The sequence below is a fragment of the Eurytemora carolleeae genome, unplaced genomic scaffold, assembly GCF_000591075.1.
Source record: "Eurytemora carolleeae unplaced genomic scaffold, Eaff_2.0 scaffold577, whole genome shotgun sequence".
NCBI lineage: Eukaryota > Metazoa > Arthropoda > Copepoda > Calanoida > Temoridae > Eurytemora > Eurytemora carolleeae.
The window spans coordinates 175,773-195,612 of NW_019396824.1; the positions used below are offsets into that span (position 1 = coordinate 175,773).

The 19,840-nt window shown below is 32.0% G+C and overlaps 2 protein-coding genes across 6 annotated transcripts; both read right to left on the minus strand.

Annotated features, from left to right (window-relative positions):
• Positions 1–216: 216 nt before the first annotated feature.
• On the minus strand, positions 217–14,723 carry LOC111709081 (muscle M-line assembly protein unc-89). Of its 4 annotated transcripts, none has more exons than XM_023482667.1 (21): positions 14,657–14,723; positions 13,328–13,370; positions 12,379–12,473; positions 10,686–10,805; positions 8,742–8,851; positions 8,328–8,414; positions 7,980–8,246; positions 7,035–7,097; positions 6,888–6,978; positions 6,403–6,517; positions 6,218–6,331; positions 5,877–5,999; positions 5,076–5,138; positions 4,226–4,306; positions 3,453–3,548; positions 3,020–3,097; positions 2,421–2,550; positions 2,182–2,290; positions 1,991–2,124; positions 590–1,900; positions 217–527 (listed from the first exon to the last, which is right to left on the minus strand). In XM_023482667.1, the coding sequence occupies exons 3-21, from the start codon at positions 12,470–12,472 to the stop codon at positions 480–482; spliced, it is 3,234 nt and encodes a 1,077-aa protein (XP_023338435.1). In that variant the 5' UTR covers position 12,473; positions 13,328–13,370; positions 14,657–14,723; the 3' UTR covers positions 217–479. The 4 variants fall into 4 exon arrangements, with proteins under 4 accessions (XP_023338435.1, XP_023338436.1, XP_023338437.1 ...); XM_023482668.1 differs by lacking the exon at positions 14,657–14,723 and adding an exon at positions 14,266–14,286; XM_023482669.1 differs by lacking the exon at positions 3,020–3,097 and having other exon boundaries at positions 14,657–14,722.
• Positions 14,724–15,636: 913 nt separating this feature from the next.
• LOC111709085 (uncharacterized) lies at positions 15,637–17,489 on the minus strand. 2 transcript variants are annotated; one of them, XM_023482676.1, is made up of 2 exons: positions 17,390–17,489; positions 15,637–16,428 (listed from the first exon to the last, which is right to left on the minus strand). In XM_023482676.1, exon 2 carries the CDS (start codon positions 16,410–16,412, stop codon positions 15,684–15,686), a length of 729 nt encoding a protein of 242 aa, XP_023338444.1. In that variant the 5' UTR covers positions 16,413–16,428; positions 17,390–17,489; the 3' UTR covers positions 15,637–15,683. The 2 variants fall into 2 exon arrangements, with proteins under 2 accessions (XP_023338444.1, XP_023338443.1); XM_023482675.1 differs by having other exon boundaries at positions 17,406–17,476.
• Between the last annotated feature and the right edge of the window lie 2,351 nt (positions 17,490–19,840).

Below are 19,840 nucleotides of genomic sequence, written 5' to 3' on the forward strand. Positions count from 1 at the left end.
AAACCCTTAAAACTGATTTGCCTCAAATTTTGATTGGGGAACTCAGGAAGAACCACAGCAATGTTCTTAGTTTACTATTATTATTATCATTATTCTTATTATCACTATTATTGTTATTATTAACATCATTATTATTATTATTATGATTATTATTATTATTATTATTATTACTACTATTATCACTATTATATTGTTATTATTATGAAAAGAAAAATGTTAACAAGCATAAACTTTATTTAGAATATTCAGAATACAATATAAAGGTTAAAATAGATTAGAGAAATTTCAAAAATTGTTTTGTAAGGGGTTTGAAAATATAATCATTGAATCATCTAATTTTAGACAGTTCCAAAATTTTGAAGGTTTAACATCTGTAGCAAACTGTAGAAATGCGCAATTATAATCTAAACCAATTTTCAAACAGTACACAATCTTGCGGGTTTAAGAAATAACTATGTTTGGTTTGGAAAAAACTAATTCTATTTCTTGAGGAATCCTTCCACTACACTGTCTAATAGATCACTGGCCTGAACAATCAAATATAAATAAGAAAATTGTCAGGAATTGCAAGACTAAAGTCATGGTTTACCTGATCATCCTCTAGAAGGAAGTACAAGACTAAACTCCAGAACGCTGTAAAGTGAATATAAAGCTTGCCATCAGGGGTCGAGTTGGCTATCAGCAGGATCAGAATTAGGACTACTGAGTAGGTGTAGGTGATCACGAACCAGTGTGGAATGTTCTTTGGAAAAAGTTCGACCAAAGTGTCAGGTTTTGGGGGAACTTTAGGTTTGCTAGGGGCACGAGGTAGGGTAGGGGCGGTTGCGTTTTGATTGGCATCAAATGCCATCTTAGCAGGAGGTTGGGAGAATATTTTTCTTGACATTTCTGGTGTTGGCATCTTTCTAGATACTTCAGGGGTTGTCACTTTTCTAACTACTTCAGGTGTTGGCATTTTTGGAGCTACTTCCGGTGTAGAGCACTTTCTAATTTCTACAATTCCAGTTTTCTCTGCAAATCTAGTGTCTAGGTCAAGAGCTGTGATGTTTTTAGTGCTATTTCTAATAATGTCCAGATCCAGTTTACCTATGCTTGAACTAAAGTCCTGACTGGTTCTGAAGTCCATTTGACTGCTTGTTCTTGATCCCATTCTGGAACTTGGGCCTCGAGACATACTTCTTTTCCGAGTTTCAACAATTATTTCCTCATATCTGTCTGTTCCAACACTTGGTTCTCGATTAATTACAGCTCCTCTTCTTCCTGGAGCTGTAGATCTTGGGGTTGATGTTTGTCTTGGTGCTGGTGCTGGAGGAGGCTCTAATTCTTCAAGAGGAGGAGCCTCTTGCTCTTGTTCTTCAATTGATTCCTGTTTCTGAAGAGGAGGGATCTCCTCCCGGAATTGCAGGGGTGGGGAAGGTGGTTTTTGGGGCGTCATATTTCTTTTAGCTGATCTTTCTGTGGGCCTTCCTCTCAAAGACATTGGTCTTGGTTCCTCTTCATCTAGAATAAGGGATCTTGAATGTAATGATTGCTCTTGGTCTATTGATAAACCCCGAGCCTCAATAACAGACACCACAGAATCTGGTTGTGAAGCAACTGATAAAGATTTTCTTGACCTTCTCTCTGAATCTGGAAAAGGAGATCTATTTCCCATGTTTAAACTCTCCATGCTTATTCTTGGAGATGCTGCCAACTGTTTAGCTTCCTCAATCATCTGCTTTAGGTTCATTTCAAAGTTAGCAAGTTGCTCCCTTTTATCATATGGAATAAGTGATGCAAGACTTTCCGAGCTGGCTCCAATATTGTCAAGAATGTTTTCAATGCTGCCCCCTGTATCCATTGACAAAGCTCTGATTTCATTGTAAAAATCCCTAGCTGCTGCATCCAAGTCTGGCATTTCCTGAAACCATTACAATTATATAAATTTAGATGGGATAAATATTCTTACTATTTTGTTTTAAACCCTTATTAATATAATTTAATCTCTTGCCTCAGTAGATCCTGTTGACTCCATAGACATTGCTTGAAGATCAGCATACAGCTTCCTAGCTTTTTTCAAATCACTACTTTCAGACAATGATAAATCATCACCATCAATGCTCGCCATGGATGGCAATCCATCACCTTTGAAATATTTCAATTAAACCTTGATCAAATTTTTTAAATTTTGCATATACTTACTTTCAATACTGGACACTCTGAAGGATAGCTTTTTAACCATGAGAAGATCTTTTAGCATTGCATTTCCATCTCTGATAGCTTCTTCATTGGACTCAGTTGATGCCCAGTTCTAAACAACCCAACAATATTTAAGCTTCTTGACTTTAATTTTCTGGCAATGATAAACCTTCATGAAAAGGGCTTTTTGTTTGATTTTAAACAGGCAGACATTTTCCTTTTTGGCTTAATGTTGGATTTTCCTCTTTTGTGACTGAAAGTTTAGGGATTTTAGGCCATCCTTCTGCTGAAGCCTCAATGTCTTTAGCCCAAGGTTCAGGAGGAACTGGTCGTTCCGGAGACCATGCTTCTTCATCCAAAGATGTTCCAGTCCTATTTAAATTTGTCATTAATTCTAGATACATTAATTTCACAAAAAAAGGTTGACTATCATTTAATTTTGAATTCATATTTACATCATTTTTTTATTTTTCACTACCAAATAAGGTTTAAACCTTTATATACAGTTAATACTTAAAACCTTATCACACTATTTTTCTCAAAATAATAAAAGGACGGATACAAGAAGAGAAAGGAAGAGAAAGAAGAACAGAGAGAAAGAAAGATAAAGATTCATGCAAACGCTAGATCTAAATTAACATAAACTCCACATCCTCTTTAAATAGGACCTAAATCTAGCAAGAAGACACTGTATGCAACATCTGATCTAATTTTAAATCTCAAATTGTATATCTTACTTCTAAACACTATAATTTATTTGTTTTCATTTGTTATAAGATTCAAATTGATCATGAGCTATACACAATATCTTCTCAAAGGTGCCACTCTATTTTCTTCCTACATTTCCTTCCAAGTTTTAGGTCTAGGTGAGGCAGGTATCGAATCCACAGATACATGAATAGAAGGCGGTGACAGCATCCTGCAGTATATGGTTTAGTGGTTAGGTCAAAATGCAATCTCTGGATGTAACAGTTTCAATTGAAATTTGTATTACTCCCTTGCTTTTATTTTTTTTTCTCTTTGTGAATTTTTTTACTTACTTTGAATACATGATCACTTAATTTTATTTACATCCAGTAAAGTGTTAAAAAATTAGGACATTTGTTAGTATTGTTGTTAAAAATCTTTTATTTAAAAATTGCATTAATCTGGAAAATAAAATGCTGGCACATTTTTGTTATAAAACCGTTACTATGTGCATATATTTCTTTCCATTGAAAACAGGCAATATTTTTAAAAAATTCTTGAAATTTAGAAAAAGAAAAATAGATTACCGTGTTTCCTGAACACCTCCTACATCAAATGGGTCTGATTCTTCGCTCTCTTCTGATGTTCCGTAAGCATTCTCAGCTTTTATACGGAACTTGTACCTGGTGTGAATCCATTAGAAATGATAAAATCAAAGTAAAAATCAAAGGTTCACTAAGCATATTTAATATACTTAATATAAAATGGTAATTTTCAGATTTTATTTATGAAGTCTTAAAAAAAGCAAATTTGATCCATTAACTTTTAGGAGAACTTGTCAAATCGTTTTTTAAGAATTCAATGTTTTTGATTTTTAAATGGACTTTTTAAAATCGGAATTGAATTTGTACTTAAAACAGTATTAACTGCAAGTTTGTTATTTTATATATATTCTGTGCTTGTCTGTCTGTATCTAATAAGTGTCAAAACACCAGAACAGATTATTTCCCGAGCCAAAATCAAATAATTTATTTGAAACTTTGCCAATCTAAATAGAAAAATCCACCGAAATTAGAAAATTATAAAAAATGGCATCTTTTAAAGTAAAAATTTAAAGCTAAAATTGATAATGTGTAGTTTTTGTTTCTGGTTTGTTTTTGCATTAATCTTCTGTCAGTGTCAAAACTTGGCATAGTGTAAGCGCTAGTGTTTAGAATAGATATTTTTGAAAAATAAATTTTCTTACACCATGCCAAAATTTATCTCTGAAAGAAAATATATGCAAGAACGACCCAAAAACGAACCAACTTAGAGCACATTACTACTTAAGACCAAGTTCATTGTAATGCAACAGTTATACCTGGATCCAGGAATAAGATCTTCAATAGAGACCTGACATTCCTTTGTTGTTTTTGCTTTTAGCCACACATCCCATACATCTCTACAAATATTTGAAATTGTAATTCTAGTAAAAGAGTTAAATTGTTTAAGGATATGTCTGGAGGTGTAGTAGACAAGTAGAAAATAATCACATATAAATAAAACTACATGTTATTTTTAATATAATTGCTTTTAATTTGTTATTCATTATTCTTCCATATGTTTTCATATAAGTAAAGATGGGCACGGTTGGCTTTTTTATTTTATTTTGTGCATTCATTGTTTTTAAATTACTCATTTTTTCATTTTTTTCAGTCATTAAAAAAAATTCATTTCATTTGTCCCCAAAAGTATTGTTCATTTTCCATCTATTTCATTCATTTTCTCATTTAAATCAATCGTTCAGGAAAATTGTTTGTTAAATGAAATTGTTTGTTCAGTTGTTCAGTTCAGTTTTCAAAAAATCATTCAATTTGTAAAAGACTATCATTTTTTTAATAGTTTGTTTTGTTTTTTGTTTCGTTCAGTGAAAAAACAATAGTTTTTTTAAATCTTTTGGAAACTCATTTGTTCAGTAATTCATTCAAATGATTTTAAATTGTTTCTTTTTTTTCGTTTTTAAAAAAGACATTTTTTCATTTCTGTGAACGATCCATTTTGTTCATCCATCATTTTTCTTTTTGAACGACACCCTTTTAAACAAAAAATTTCTTTCGTTCTTTTATTCGTTAAAAATCAATGCCCATCTCTACATACAATTATACAAGCAGTCTTTTGCCTGAATTATTTTCTAAATTGTAAATGTATGGTTGGTTTTCAATATTTTTTACCTGAAGTACTCAACAATATAATGCTTAATGTCAGCACCTCCATCATCTTGGGAAGCCTCCCATCTAGAAATAAATATTTTAAAAATGTAATACACAATTACAAGTTATTCTCTGTCATGGAACAGTTTTACAACACATAATTCCTTTTTTGTTCTTCTTTTAAAACTGAAAGTAGTTGCAACTGATACAGCGATAACCAGAAACTCTGGAATAGGATATCGACTTTTAAACTCAATTTATGACTTTAAATAGTTCAAAGAACATGAGACACAGCAATTGTGCAGTGTAAACAGATCCATATCACTCAATAAGTGTAGCAAATCATCTGTATTGTTCACTCTCAAATATCCTAATTTTCTGTAGACATAATTTCAGGTCAACCTTGATTTAAAAAAGAGTGTGTCCGATTCACCATGGTACCATAAAAAGAATGAATGAGATATTCATGTTTTTTTTCTTTTTTTTAAACCTAATTATTTTCAGAAACAATAAAGGAAATTGTAATAAAATTGTTAAAAAATACAACAATATCTTCCACATTATTAAGATCATTGTGTAAATTGTAGATGGTCTCTTAAAGAAATTGAGTCTTTGCCACAAATACAAATTTTGAAATCCATATATCTTTGTAACATGATGGTGTAAACATTTGATATTTAGTTAAGATTATTTTATCAAACATAATTATAGTTTGAAATATCTAAGATTTACAACTTTGGGATTAGAAAATCAGAATTTGTTGCAAAAAATCAATTCCTTTATAAAAAAAATTCCTTTACTACTTAAAAGAATGAAGTTTACCTGAGTATACAGGTTGTTCCTGTAATATCAATAACAACTGGTTTTCCTGCAGGAGACGGGGGAGCAGTAACTGTTACAAGAATAGACGCTGAATCCTCTCCGTTCTCATTCTGCGCCAGAACCCTGAAATTTTGAGAAAAATGTAATTTCCTCACATTTTGTTAAGATTAAATTGTAAACAGTAACAGTTTTGCAACATGAGGTTTATTACTAGAGTATACATCTCATGACTATTCTACAATTTGTGTGTTATACAATATTGCATAACTCAGAATAAAGTAAATTTATTTTAAATATGTTGATTTGATTTGACTTTTAAGTAAATATTATTTACTCTTCACCTGAATTCTCCACAATGCCAACGTTTAGCTGCTCCTATTTTTAAACTTGTCAAAGTTTCAGAAGTTTCAATTGTTACATCTTCACTGTCACAGATGGGCTCATCATCAAAAAACCTAAAATGTCAAAGAGTTTTAAATTAATTATCAATCATTTCAGAATAATGATTACATTTGTTTAACCTCACCAAGTTATTCTAGGAGCTGGTTTGGCAATCAGAGGAATTTTCAGACGGATAACTTCATCGAATCGGAAAATAAGACCCTCATTGTAAACCTCTGGAACCTCAAGACGGGGAGAAGCTGAAATGAAGAAACAGTTATTAGACATTTAATTAAAGGGACTGTGAGCGTAATTTCAAAGAGCCCTCCATGCAAAGATGGCAATTCCTGCCACAACGGTTTTTCTAATATGAAAAGTTTTAAATTCTGATAATTTCTTCGTTGCCTTCTGATAAGCAAGTCACTTTTGGAGAGAACCCGCAAATGAAAATAAACAGTTTTAAGAAACCTGAAACCTGAATATCTAATTGATCTTAATCAGACAAAGCTTTGAAGGGTAACAGGGTATTTCAATCTGTGCATGGAGTGTCACTTCAAATTATGTTTACTGTCCCTTTAAGTTGTAAGGTTTGGTGATCAAATAAACAATCTGATTCGCCCTTAGTTTTACCTTCAATAATCAATTGCCCAACACTTGTAGCTCTTCCTAGGATATTAGTGGCAACACATTTTATGTTTCCAGAGTCTGACAATCGAACCTCCTAAGATAAAAAAAAATCAAAAAGTGATTATAGGTTTGAATATTGTTTATACAAACCTTGACTACAACAGAGCCTCCATCTTCTTCCTCTCGAATATCAAGTCTGTCACTGCTAAAAACCTGTAATCATGGTAATTAATAGGACACCAGGCGTAATTAACTTCAAGAGACCCTCAGTGTAAAGATGGCCATGCCAAGGAATAGGAATATAGGGAAAGGAAATGGCGCTGGTCTGGCATGAGAAAGCCAGTCGCATTGCTTTGCAGACAAGTTCGGTAAACCTTACACACACTCTTTTGGTACAGACACACACCATGACTACAGTCAAGGAAATTGCAGAACAATGTTGTCAATTATAATTAAGCTTGAATAATGACTTGTTTATTGTAAACTTGAATAAAATTATATTCTTTGCATGAAAATTTGGCTTATAGTGTTAAATTTAAAAATAATATACTACATGTAAATTAAACTTATTTTTAAGTAAACAAACAAATGTACTCTCCTAGACTGTACAAATATCGAGATCCGTATGTACTGTATATATCTACAGTACACACCTTCAGTTCGGTAAACTTGTCACACACTCTTTTGGTACAGTCACACACACATGATGTTTCCGCCCCTTGGGCCATGCCCAATTCACAGTGGTGCCTGTAAAAATTTTTTCTGAACAAGAATAAATTAATTTTCCAAGTTTTAAATTTCTGAAAACAGATTTTTTTCAACTGTAGATTCTCTACAAAAATTGACTTGTGCATTTCTCATGCAGCAATACATATAGTAAGTATTAAAGTTGAACACTTTTAAACCTAGAAAAAAGACCATATTGATCATATAAAGGTTTTAAGGGTACCGTTGTGGGCATGGTCATCTTTGCATGGAGGGTATAAACTTGAAATTACTCTGACACTCCCCTAAAGTTGTCAATGAATGGAGTTTAAAATCTACAAAGTGTGACCTTTAGGAAGTTAATCAAAGTTAGGATAATTCTTGAATCACCTCCATATCATCTTTAAACCATTGAATCGACGGTTTAGGAGTTCCTAGAACTTTAACTTTAAACTCCACACGCTCATGCTCCAGAGCAATTGTATCATTGAGCATGAGAACAAAGTAGGGCGCAATCTGAACTCCAGGAACATCTATCACAACAGGATCACTGGGATCTCCAGGTTCGCTTGGTCCAGCATCATTGTAGGCTATAGCTCTGAATCTGTACATTATCCCATAGAGAATGTTGGAAAGTGTACATCTTGGCTCGAACCCCTAAAAAATAAAAATATTTGATAGCAGTTACGCATTGTCTGTCTAAATAATTCTAATCATTATATTTTGAAAATTGTTAACCTCAATGAATGTGATCTCAATCCAATGGTTGGTTTGAATGTCCAGCATTTCTATTCTGTATCCAGTGATTGGGAAGCCACCATCATCCTACAACGATTATTAGCTTTACAGTTTTTCTTTGTCAAATTCTAGAAATCCTAACATTGTTTTAATTTGATCTAATAAAAATGTGTAAACAAGGTTTGGATTTTATAAATAATCTTTATTTAGAGTGAATAAGTGGCACTGAAGGGAAAATTTTTTTAAAATATATTCTTAAAAATCAAAATTAAAGAATTAAAGGCCTAGAAGGGGCCTGGTCTATCTTCTTGCGCTCCTAATTTTTCCAGGGGGACGTCCCTGCCCCCTCCCCCCATAAGCTGCCTCTGCAACACAGAGTCCCAAAACCATGCCTCCTTCATGTTAAAATTCTACCTTTGGGACAGCCCACGTCAGGTTAATTTCATCTGTGACACTGTTTTCATCTTGCGGACCAGTTCTACTGGACAACTGGATCATAGGCTTACCAGGGGCAAGGGGTACACCTAAACAGTTGTTAGTTAATCTGAGCTGGAAATTTATGAATCACAAAAAGTAGTTAGTAAACCTAAACCAAGGTTGTATAATAAGGTTGCTTACTCTCGATGCACTCCAAGTACGGAAAATGTCGTCTCCTTAGCATAGATAGCTAGTTAGAATCTGCATATGATGTAACTCTCGTCTATATAATCAGAGACGTCATATGCAGATTATATAATCTCTGTTGAGGAATCAACATTTTTCGTACATTGGAGCGCATCGAGAGTAAGCAACCTTATTATACAACCTTGACCTAAGCAGAACGTCAGTAGACCTAAACATGAAGTTAATATACCTAAACAAAAAGTTAGTGAACCTAAGCAGAACGTTAGTAGACCTAAACATCAAGTTAGTAAACCTAAACATCAAGTTATTAAACCTAAATATGAAGTTAGTAAACCTAAACAAAAAGTTAGTGAACCTAAACATGAAGTTAGTAAACCTGAACATGAAGTTAGTAAACCTAAACAAAAAGTTAGTGAACCTAAACATGAAGTTAGTAAACTTAAACATGAAGTTGGTAAACCTAAACATGAAGATATTAAACCTAAGCATGAAGTTAGTAAATCTAAACACGAAGTTAGTAAACCTAAACAAAAAGTTAGTGAACCTAAACAGAAAGTTAGTAAACCTAAATACTAAATTAGTAAACCTAAACCTAAAGAGAATTTGTTGTAATGTTTAAATAATTGTTCATGTTTTTAAATTTTTGAAGAAATTATTTAGTCCTGGCCCTAAAATCATATACCTAGCACTAGGAGTTAAAGTAAACATTTGATCAACAAATATTTCATTGTCAAGTGAAATTAACAAAGAACTGAAAGATAAAGACAAAGGTAAAAGTAACAATGCTGTCAATAAATAATTCCTTTTTATCAGTGTGACGCAAAAAATGTTAAATATATAAATCTTACTGAAATCTTAATTCTGAAAACTCTTAAAGTCATCAAGGTCTTATTAGTTTTGTGTTTTTGATTTCATAACAATGTACAGGGTGTCCCAATAAACACGGGAAATCAAACGACGACATCTACATTGTCTTAGTTTCATGCGGAATTATTTCGTAAACATGTTTTTGTAGTATCACAGTTACACTGAAAACTACGGGTCTCAGGATTTCCAAAATGTGGTCTACCATTTTTGTACCTTCAAAATTGACGGAGATATTAGCACATTTGTCTAGATACCAGTTTATTAAAACTCAACAAAACTGTTCAAATGTTTAATATCTCCGTCAATTTATAAGACACAAAGAAGGTAGACCTAATTTTGGAAAGCTCTTTAGACTTTTATAATCTTTTTTATTGCACTTTATTCCATTTATCAATTATCGGAAATCAAAGACGATATTCAAGTCGTTTCTCAATTCCCATGTTTATAGGGATTGTAATAAATCAAAGTAGAAAAATAAATTTAGAAAATTAATTATGGTTAATCCATATGCCTTTTTTTCTTTGAGAACACCACCTTTAAGATATTTTTCTAATTTAATTTTTCTCATTGAATGTACAGTTGAAAATGGGGCGGTTCTAGGGTTTACAGCAAACGAAAACTTTCTCGAAAAAAGTAAAATTTCGCATTTTTTCGCTAAAATGAATTTTGCGAAAACGATGCGGAATTTTGGGATAGATAAAATAAAATATGCGACAAATGCAAAGATTCTCGTTATTTTCGCAAAATTTTGCATAAATTTGTTTTGCAAAAAATGTAAAATTTTGCGACACAGATTAAATCGAGAAATGCGAAATTTTCGCGAAACGATTTCCCCATAGTGGGTAGGTTAGTTGTCTATAAGGGTACCGTTAAGGGTAATGAAGGGTAGGTAGGTTGCTCTGGTGGTAGGGGGAGTTGTTAGAAGGTTTAGGTAGGGTTGGGTAGTATCCGGGTTCCTGCTGGAAACTCTAGGTGGTGGGATGGGTACTGAAGATAAACACAGGGTTGAATTATTATTGAAGTTAGAACCAAAATAAAGCTAATATTTAATAATAATGAAAAATATACAGTTTACATATAATCTTCGTCGTATACATTAATACAATGAAGACGACTTTTTATTTAAATTTTGATTTCTACAAATCTTTTGAACAGTAGAGACATATAAACAAAGATAAGTTGTCAGTTAACAGCTTCTCTTTGTTTACTTGTAGAATTAAAATTTGAAAAAGGTTTGTAAAGAATTCTAAGCATTGTTAATAAAAGTCGTCTTCATTGTACTGATAAAATCATGGACAACTGTAGTTTTTTTTCTTTTATTCAATCATCATGCTTAATACTTTTGGAGCTAATTTTATTAGGTTTTCGTACACTCGTCGTAGCATATTTCAATACAATGATGACCGGCTTTCAATTTCAATTTGGATTTATATCACGGTTTAAAACAGCATAGATACATATAAACATGGAAACAAAGAGAAGCTGTTAATTAAAAAAAATCTTCTATTCAATTACGTTCAATTCAACAAAAGCTTGTAAACAATCAAAGCAAAAAATAAAAAAATCGTCTTCATTGTATTGATATAATCGCCTACAACTGTAGAAAAATTTAAAGTTTGGTTCTAACTTTGCTTAAACATGAAAGCAAATATAATCTTTTATATCTGTTTTGGCTTGAACTAGCATTAAAACATCCTTGCTTTTATATTTCAACAGGATTAATTTAACTTTAATGATAATAATAAATTTATGTTTAAGCTTCCTATCCATGTTAACATCATATTAAAATTACGCAGTTATTTGTGACTTACAGAGCTGGTTTGGAACTTTTTTTCGCTGGTTAGAGACTTTCTAGTTGGTTTGTGACTTTCTAGTTAGTTTGAGTCTTTCTAGTTGGTTTGAGACTTTCTAGTTAGTTTGAGTCTTTCTAGTTGGTTTGAGACTTTCTAGTTAGTTTGAGTCTTTCTAGTTGGTTTAAGACTTTCTAGTTAGTTTGAGACTTTCAAGTTGGTTTGAGACTTTCAAGTTGGTGAGACTTTCCAGTTGGCTTGAGACTTTCTATTTTGTTTGAGACTTTGTAGTTGGTTTGAGACTTTCGAGTTGGTTTGAGACTTTCGAGTTGGTTTGAGAATTTCTAGTTGGTTTGAGACTTTCCAGTTAGTTTGAGACTTTCTAGTTGGTTTGGGACTTTCTAGTTGGTTTAAGACTTTCTAGTTGGTTTGAGACTTTTTAGTTGGTTTGAGACTTTCTAGTTGGTTTGAGACTTTCTAGTTGGTTTGAGACTTTCCAGTTAGTTTGAGACTTTCTAGTTGGTTTGGGACTTTCTAGTTGGTTAGAGACTTTCTAGTTTGTTTGAGACTTTTTATGTAGTTGGCTTGAGAACTTCTTGTTGGTTTGAGCTTTCTAGTTGGTTTGAGACTTTCTAGTTGGTTTGAGACTTTTTAGTTGGTTTGAGAACTTCTAGTTGGTTTAAGCTTTCTAGTTTCTTTGGGACTTTCTAATTGGTTTGGGACTTTCTAGTTGGTTTGAGACTTTCTAGTTGGTTTGGGACTTCACTTACCCGCTGTCCAGTCTGTCCGGGACTTCTTCTCTGGTTCTGCAAAAGGATATTGGACTGATCCACGCTTAGTTCCCTTACCCTGCTGGTTACCCATCCTTGAACAAACAAAATCAGTTTTAAAAAAAATCGATTTATATCGAAATATATATAGGCGAAGAGCTTTATTTTATAGATAGCTTGCTGAAGTGACCGGCGTTGCCAGTGGAATTTTAGAAACACTTGAAAAAATTCTTTCTTTGAAAAAAACATCGATTTTGATGAAAAACAAATTTATATTCAGGCAAAGAACTTTATTATTTAGAAGATATATATATAAAGTTGTAATCTCTATTTGTCTTTTTGTTTGAATGTCCGATAATAACTCATTACCCTGGACCAATTGGCCTCAAATTTTGATTTGAGAACATCAAAACTAGAGGAGGTACGAGGTCACAAAGGGGTTTAGTTAATGTCGCATATATTTGAAATTCTTCTTCTGTCCAGTGTGCAGTGAACATCAAAGTTTGAGAAAATAAACAATATTGTTTCTATTGGTGTGACAACAATATTGTTTCTATTGGTGTGACAACAATAACAATCACAGTACAAACTTTAAAAAACGTTGCATAAACCAATATAAAAAATTGAAACATCATACAACTTTGCTCGTCTGTTTGTATCCAATAAACGTCAAAACGGCTGAACCGATCGGGTTCAACTTTTGTGTAAAACCTCACAAAACCCCAGGGAAGGTTTATGCATACTCAAATTTACAATATTCCTTTCCAAAAGTTTTTGATTTTTGTTAAATTTTTAAAATGCGCGAAAAAGTGTTTTTTTTATTGTTTTAGATTGCACAAAGAGAAGATGCTCACAAATAGAGCCATGATCAAAAGCTAAAACCTATGAATAAATATAATGATAATAATAATAAATCTAAACACGAATGTTATTTAAAAAATATGAAAACCTGAATCCCTGAGAGAGAGATAAAAAGATCAGAGGATACCCATCTAAATTAAACATTACTGTAATATGTCAGATACTGTATTCTATCTTTACGGCATATAGCTAGCTTTCCATTTGTCTATCTCACTACATCTTACAAATTCAATTCAATTGTAAAAAAAACTTTTTTTCGAAGTTGAAGTTCAAAAAAGGCTGCTCGAGATTACAAATGAAAAGCACTAGCATTTGAGATTCTATTTTACGGATACACTATACAGTTAGACCCATAAAGTGTTAATAGTCCCATGAAAATAAAACACAGCAACTGTTTAGTGTACACAGATCTCTTTCACATATAAAGCTGGTAAAAGTAAAAGTAAATTCAACCTAAAGTTTGATCGCGTCAACCTTGTTGCACCGGCTAGTCCTATTGAGTGTCTGCTTTATTTACCCAATGTCCGGGCGATACAGTACAAACTGGGACCGGAAAGGTTGACCCGGCTCGGAAATTCAAATGTTCTGCATCTGCCCGTGACTGGTATATTGATTTGTAAAACATAAAATGTACAAAAGATTGCTTGGATGTCGCCTTCCTATTCTACAGTTTTACGAAGCCCACTGTTTACATATTTACAAATATATATTTCTAAGTAGTGCATTGTAAATAAAATTTTTTGCATCTAATATACGGCAAAACGTCTGAACCGATCGGACCCAAATTATTTAACGAAACTCACATGACCCTGGGAGGGTTTTTCGTTTAACGAAATTATTTTTTTTTTGAAAATCCCCAGAAAAATCTCCGATATTTTTTAGTTTAATGGTATTCGACCAAAAAACGGGGCATTCCAAAAGCTAAAATTATTACAAGTAAGTGGGGCGTGAAGCGCTCCTAAAGCTTGCTATTTATATATATATATTTATCAACATTTTCACAATCTATAATAACGACTTTTTTACCTAGCAGCTCTTTTAATTTTTAATTTTATCCACAAATATGGAAAAAGCAGACTTCTGTGCAGTTATAATGATAGAAATTCAAAACACTTCATTTCTTCCTGATAGTTCTACAATAAGATGAGTAATGATTCAAAACATGTAAGATTTAAATCATTGATTCAAAACATGTAAGCTTTGAATCATAAGTTTTACTTAATGTAAATATAGACCAAACTCTTCTAACAGTTGGTTAGTCATTTTAAATCAAAATCAATCACAAAAATCACAGGAATCATAGAAAAGTACGCTAATAGTCCTTGTACACGTATACTGTATGTGTATAGTAGGAATGTACTTATTTACTGAGTATGTACTAATGTGCTAAGTATGTACTAATGTACTAGGTATGTACCTGTTAAGTTCCCGAGTACCTAAGTATATCCTACTGGGGGTTATGATGGCATTAAGCCAACTTTTGCTTTCTAGGTCTTCCCTTTCAAAACTTTCCGGAAACAACGGAGGAAGGGGGGGGGAGTTTTTTTTTTTGGGGGGGGGGATTTATTTATCTATCTTTAAATGTTTTTTAGTTTTCTCTGTTGATATCCTTTAAATCAGAATAAAAGACATATCATGTTAAAAAATGTAAAACAATTATTATTAATATTTACGAATTTTTTTGATTTTAAAATATTGAGAATAAAATAAATTGTTTTTGTTTAAGAAATGTTAACTATAAAGAATTTAATATTTTTTTAAATGTTGCGTGAGAAATTGAGGACTGAAAAAAATTTAAAAAAATTATAAATGGGGTTTTGCCATATTGTATTCATTAAATGTACAGAAATAAATGATTACTTATAATTAAATAGAGATCATGTTGTAAATTATTATTTAATAAGAAACGATTTGGGATAAGTTGCATATGAAATTTGTTCAAAAGTCGTCTTAGTTTAAAATTCAATGTTGAAATAATACTTAAATAGTATATATATAAATATTTACATATATAACTTTCTTAATTGATAGTAGATGGAATTTAAAGAATTTGAGCCGCGGTTTAAATGTGCCAAAACCTGGTTTAAATTAAGCGCCGGCTTAAATCTTGAAACATTTGATACAATTTTAAGTGGAACCAACCATATTTAAGCCGCGGCTTAAATTTAGACCGCCGCTCAAATTCTTTAAATTCGGCCAAGTGATTATCAAGTTAATGTGTCTGAATCTCTCCTATTTAATGGACTAGAAAAGTCAAAACTTGAGACAAAAGGTCGTCTTCCTATTCCAGAGTTTTCTTGTTCTCACTGTAAAGTGTTAAATTTTTTTCTTAACAAAATTTAGAAAACCGCAAAGAAAATATAAATCCAAGAAATTTTAATTTATAAAATTTTCAGGTCATCCATGAATCATTTTATTGGTCTTTACTACAAAACATTTGTTTCTTAATAAACAATAGCTTTTTTAGTAACTGAGGTGGCCATTGCCGAATTGCCCCGATCATAATTTGGTCTACCCAGCTTAAACAGATAATCTTTTTCTACCGGAATCAGGTGCTTTCTCAAAAAATAAAAAACTTGACTCCGATGAAACGCTGAAACTTCAAACACCTCGCCCAGTGGATCTTGATCAACTATCGCTACAAAGATGTTTCTTGGGTCGAAGAGCTGCTCTTTTCTTGATACAATATAGATTGAGAGGAGGGATGCTGCTTCTTTAAATAAGAACAGCTTCTGTGTAGAGATAAGAGCAGCAGAGTAAAACAAGCTCCACAATTTAGCGGAAAGTTTAAACTTTCGTGTCAAGTTACATGTAGATGTCGTTGAAGTCTCATCTATCTGCGTTACTCCGGAATCCATGAGAATCTCATGGTATTCGCAAATAAGTGACATGGACAGTACACTGACCACCTGGGACACGTGGATGGCGGCCATTTTGAAAATATTCTCCAGTAGAGGGCAATCTCTGCACATTATTATACTTGGATTACGCGTATCATAATGTCTGCCGGCCATGATGAAGTTTCTTAGAAGATTTAATATTACACATTGCTTCAGACAGTTGGAGTTTACACCATCAAAGGCAATAGCTGAGGTCATGTCAATAGAAAAGCATTTTTGTTGATCAGAATGATCTTGTTTTTTCATTTGCTTATCCTCCATCATTTTTGTCATTTGCCGTTCTTCAGACCTAAAAGAACAAATTATTGTAAAGCTGAAAACTGAATTGTCTGGAACAAGAAATTTGTTTCATCCTATAATAAATGTGGTGTCTGAATCTATGGCGTCCCTCCCCCTCATTGTAATTAAAGCCATGTAGAAATAGAGACGGGCATGTTTGGATTTTTTCATTTAGTTTATTCATTGTTCATGAACTAACTATTTCGTAAGTTGTTTTTCAATCGTTAAAAAATTGGTTTCGTTCATCTGAAAATTATCGTTTGTTTTCCAGTTATTTAGTTCTTTTTCTCACTAAATGATCCGTCAGTTAAGCATTTGTTCATTAAATTCGTTTGCTAAATAAAATTGTTCTTTCCGGAAAAATTTCGATTTTCAAAACAAAAATTGTTCCATTAGTTAAAAAACCACTGGTTTTTAATTTCTTAGAAAGATCCAATTTGTTCGTCCATCGTTCATTTTTTTAACAACAACTATTCTTAACGAAAAATTATCATGTATTAAATACATAAAATTGGAAAAAAAATTTAATACGGTGGAAGGCGATTACAGCAATGTAATGAAAATTACTTTCGATTTCCAATTTGATTAATTATTTAGCTTTTTAAAAGTATTGATACACAAAAACATTGAAACAAAGAGAAGATGTAAATTTACAAACCTTCTTTTTAATAACTTGTAATTCGATAAAAGCTTGTCATCAATAAAAATTTAATTTAAAAAGTCGTCTTCATTATATTAATATCATCGCATACCACCGTATAAATTACACAAAACTTATGGCGGGTTAATTGGCTTAATTGCAAAAAAATCGAATTTCAACTATTTTTATAAAATATTGATAAAAATAATCAACATCTCATTTAATTTTAAGATTGAAATAGTTGATAATATTTTGGACTATTCTTTTTATTCTTATCAACATTTATCAACAATGGTGCACACTGCATTTAGTTGAATATACTTGTATTTACTTTTTGTTGTATTTACTTAGGGTTTAGTTGACGCGTGAAGTTTGATGTCTACTTTACCAGATTTTTTGACAGACTAAAGAAATCAGAACATGCGTATTAGAACTAGAATGTATTTCAACATTCAGTGAAATTATATAACGTGTCAGCTTTCTATTGAAGTTTTAAAAAATTTCAAATATCTGAACATTTATTTAATAAATCCCTCCATTGTAAACATTAAACATACAGGGTTACTACCAAGGGATGATAACTGTTTTTTTTTTTTTTAACCCAAAGATCTCGAAAAATATTGCAATCAAAACAAAATTTTTTGAATAGATGATTTAATATCAGAGAAAGGACTACAAAACAAATTCAAAAGATTTTATGTTGCACGACATTTTTTTTGATAATTAAGCCGCATTCAAATTTGCAATCTTTTTTAACAAATTGAAAATTAAATGAAATAGATCTCGGAAACTTAACAAAGACATTAAGAAAATTTAAAAGCATTTGTTGCTCCCCTCCCCATATCCTTACATTCTCAAAATTATAACTTAATTTATTTTTCTCCAAATTTCACATGAGCACTCAACAATTCTCTGCTTCACTTCCATCGATAAAAAACATTTATTTTTATTTTCTAACCAGAAATTGAGTACAACTACAGGGTGAGTCAAAAAAAAGTGTGATTTACGGCGCCTGCTAAAAAAGTGTACCTTTTCTGTGCAACTCTTCTGTGTGGTGTTTTTTAATATTTTTTCTCTCAAAAGCAAAAGTTTATAAAAGCAAAAATGTGTATATTAACTATTTCTATCAAAATCTAAAATTTTATAAAAATTGAATCACAGAATCACAGAAAATTGGCAAAATTGTAACAAAGAAAATTCGCAATTTTCAGTTTTGGTCTAATTTTTAAGGAAAAGTTATTTGAATTCTCTAGTTTCTTTCTTCTTAGTATATTCAAAGTTTAAAAATATACGCTGTTCAGTTGAAACTTGAAGAACCATTGAAAAAACAACTTTTCCTTTGAAATAGAACAGGACTGAAAATTGCGAATTTTCTTTGTTACAATTTTGCCAAGTTTCTGTGATTCTGTGATTCAATCTGTATAAAATTTTAGATTTCGATAGAAATAATTTATATACACATTTTTGCTTTTCTGATTTTTGATTTTGAGAGAAAAAAAAAAGTTCGCGGATTTTTTTTGACAATGGGAGTACCAAAATTTTTTTTAAAAATTTCTTAAAATATTGAAAAATTTCCATACAGTAGAGTTTCACGAAAAAAGGTACACTTTTGTACCAGGTGCCGTAAATCACACTTTTTTGACTCACCCTGTATATGAATCAATGGAAAACAGTATCTAATCAACTTTTCATCATAAACGTTGCAAACTTTTTTGTTATACAGTGATAACCAGAAAACTCTGAAATAGGAAGACGACTTTTAGACTCTAAATATGACATTAAATAGTCCAATCAGCATGGGACACGGCAATTGTACGGTGTAAACAGACCCATTTCACATAATTAGTGACTTTAAAAGTGTCTCCTAAAACTATTTACTTTGTAACAACAACAAGTACACTGAAATATTGCTATATAGTCGTCTTTCTATTTCGGAGTTTTCTGGTTATCACTGTATATATATATATATATATATATATATCTATATATATATAGTATCAAATATATGCCAGTTATTGAATTAGAAAATAAAGATGATTCCAAATAGTCTCTGATGTATTGTCCTACCTTTATGCAATTCAAAGTCAGTATTTCCTAGGGGGTTGAGGTGTGTGTGTTCAGCCAGTGTTGCACCTTTGTCAAGTTATAGACAGGATGGGTGCGGATGGACATGACATTTGCACAGGCTGATCCCAATTAATGTGCAGTAAGGATAGCACGTAATAGAGAAGTAGGAGAACATGAGAGAGAGACTTTTGTACGGAGCCAGAAAAGGAAAGGAAAGGATAGACGTAAGAGAAAAAAACAAATGAATATTCTTTGAAAAAAAAACATATGAATATTCTTTGAAAAAAAATGGATTTTTTTTAATGTCTGACGGAAAAAAAGGACAGAAGGACACAACTCAATTGTGTCTGAGAGTTTCATTTTCTTTAAGTCATTTATAGCAAATCAACATAAATGTGTCTGACAAAAATTATTTATTGTCTATCTAAGCTCTATAGTTATAACTAAGGGAACAAAGTAAGCAAGATGAGCCCGCGTAAAACAGAGTCACGGAAGTTCGTAGTAAAATTTTGACTCCACTGGAGACCACCAGAGGGAATTCTTTTTCACTGGAGGTGTTTGAAAAAAGGCTTTTTACATTTCAAAATTTTACGCAGGGTGATTTACATTCCACTGGAGGGATTCAGATGTCCTTCCTGGGGGTTTATAACTCCACTGGAGGGATTCAGATATCCTTCCTGGGGGTTAATAATTCCACTGGAGGGATTCAGATATC

Bases quoted from the DNA above. Each gene is read 5' to 3' on its own strand.
- LOC111709081 (XM_023482667.1), bottom strand. From the start codon at position 12,472: ATGGGTAACCAGCAGGGTAAGGGAACTAAGCGTGGATCAGTCCAATAT. The intron at 6,518-6,887 runs GTAAAACTAAGG...TCTTCATTTCAG, and splicing joins TGGGCAATTGATTATTGAAG to CTTCTCCCCGTCTTGAGGTT. The intron at 2,551-3,019 runs GTAGGAAGAAAA...AAATTTAAATAG, and splicing joins CCTAAAACTTGGAAGGAAAT to GACTGGAACATCTTTGGATG.
- LOC111709085 (XM_023482676.1), bottom strand. From the start codon at position 16,412: ATGACAAAAATGATGGAGGATAAGCAAATGAAAAAACAAGATCATTCT.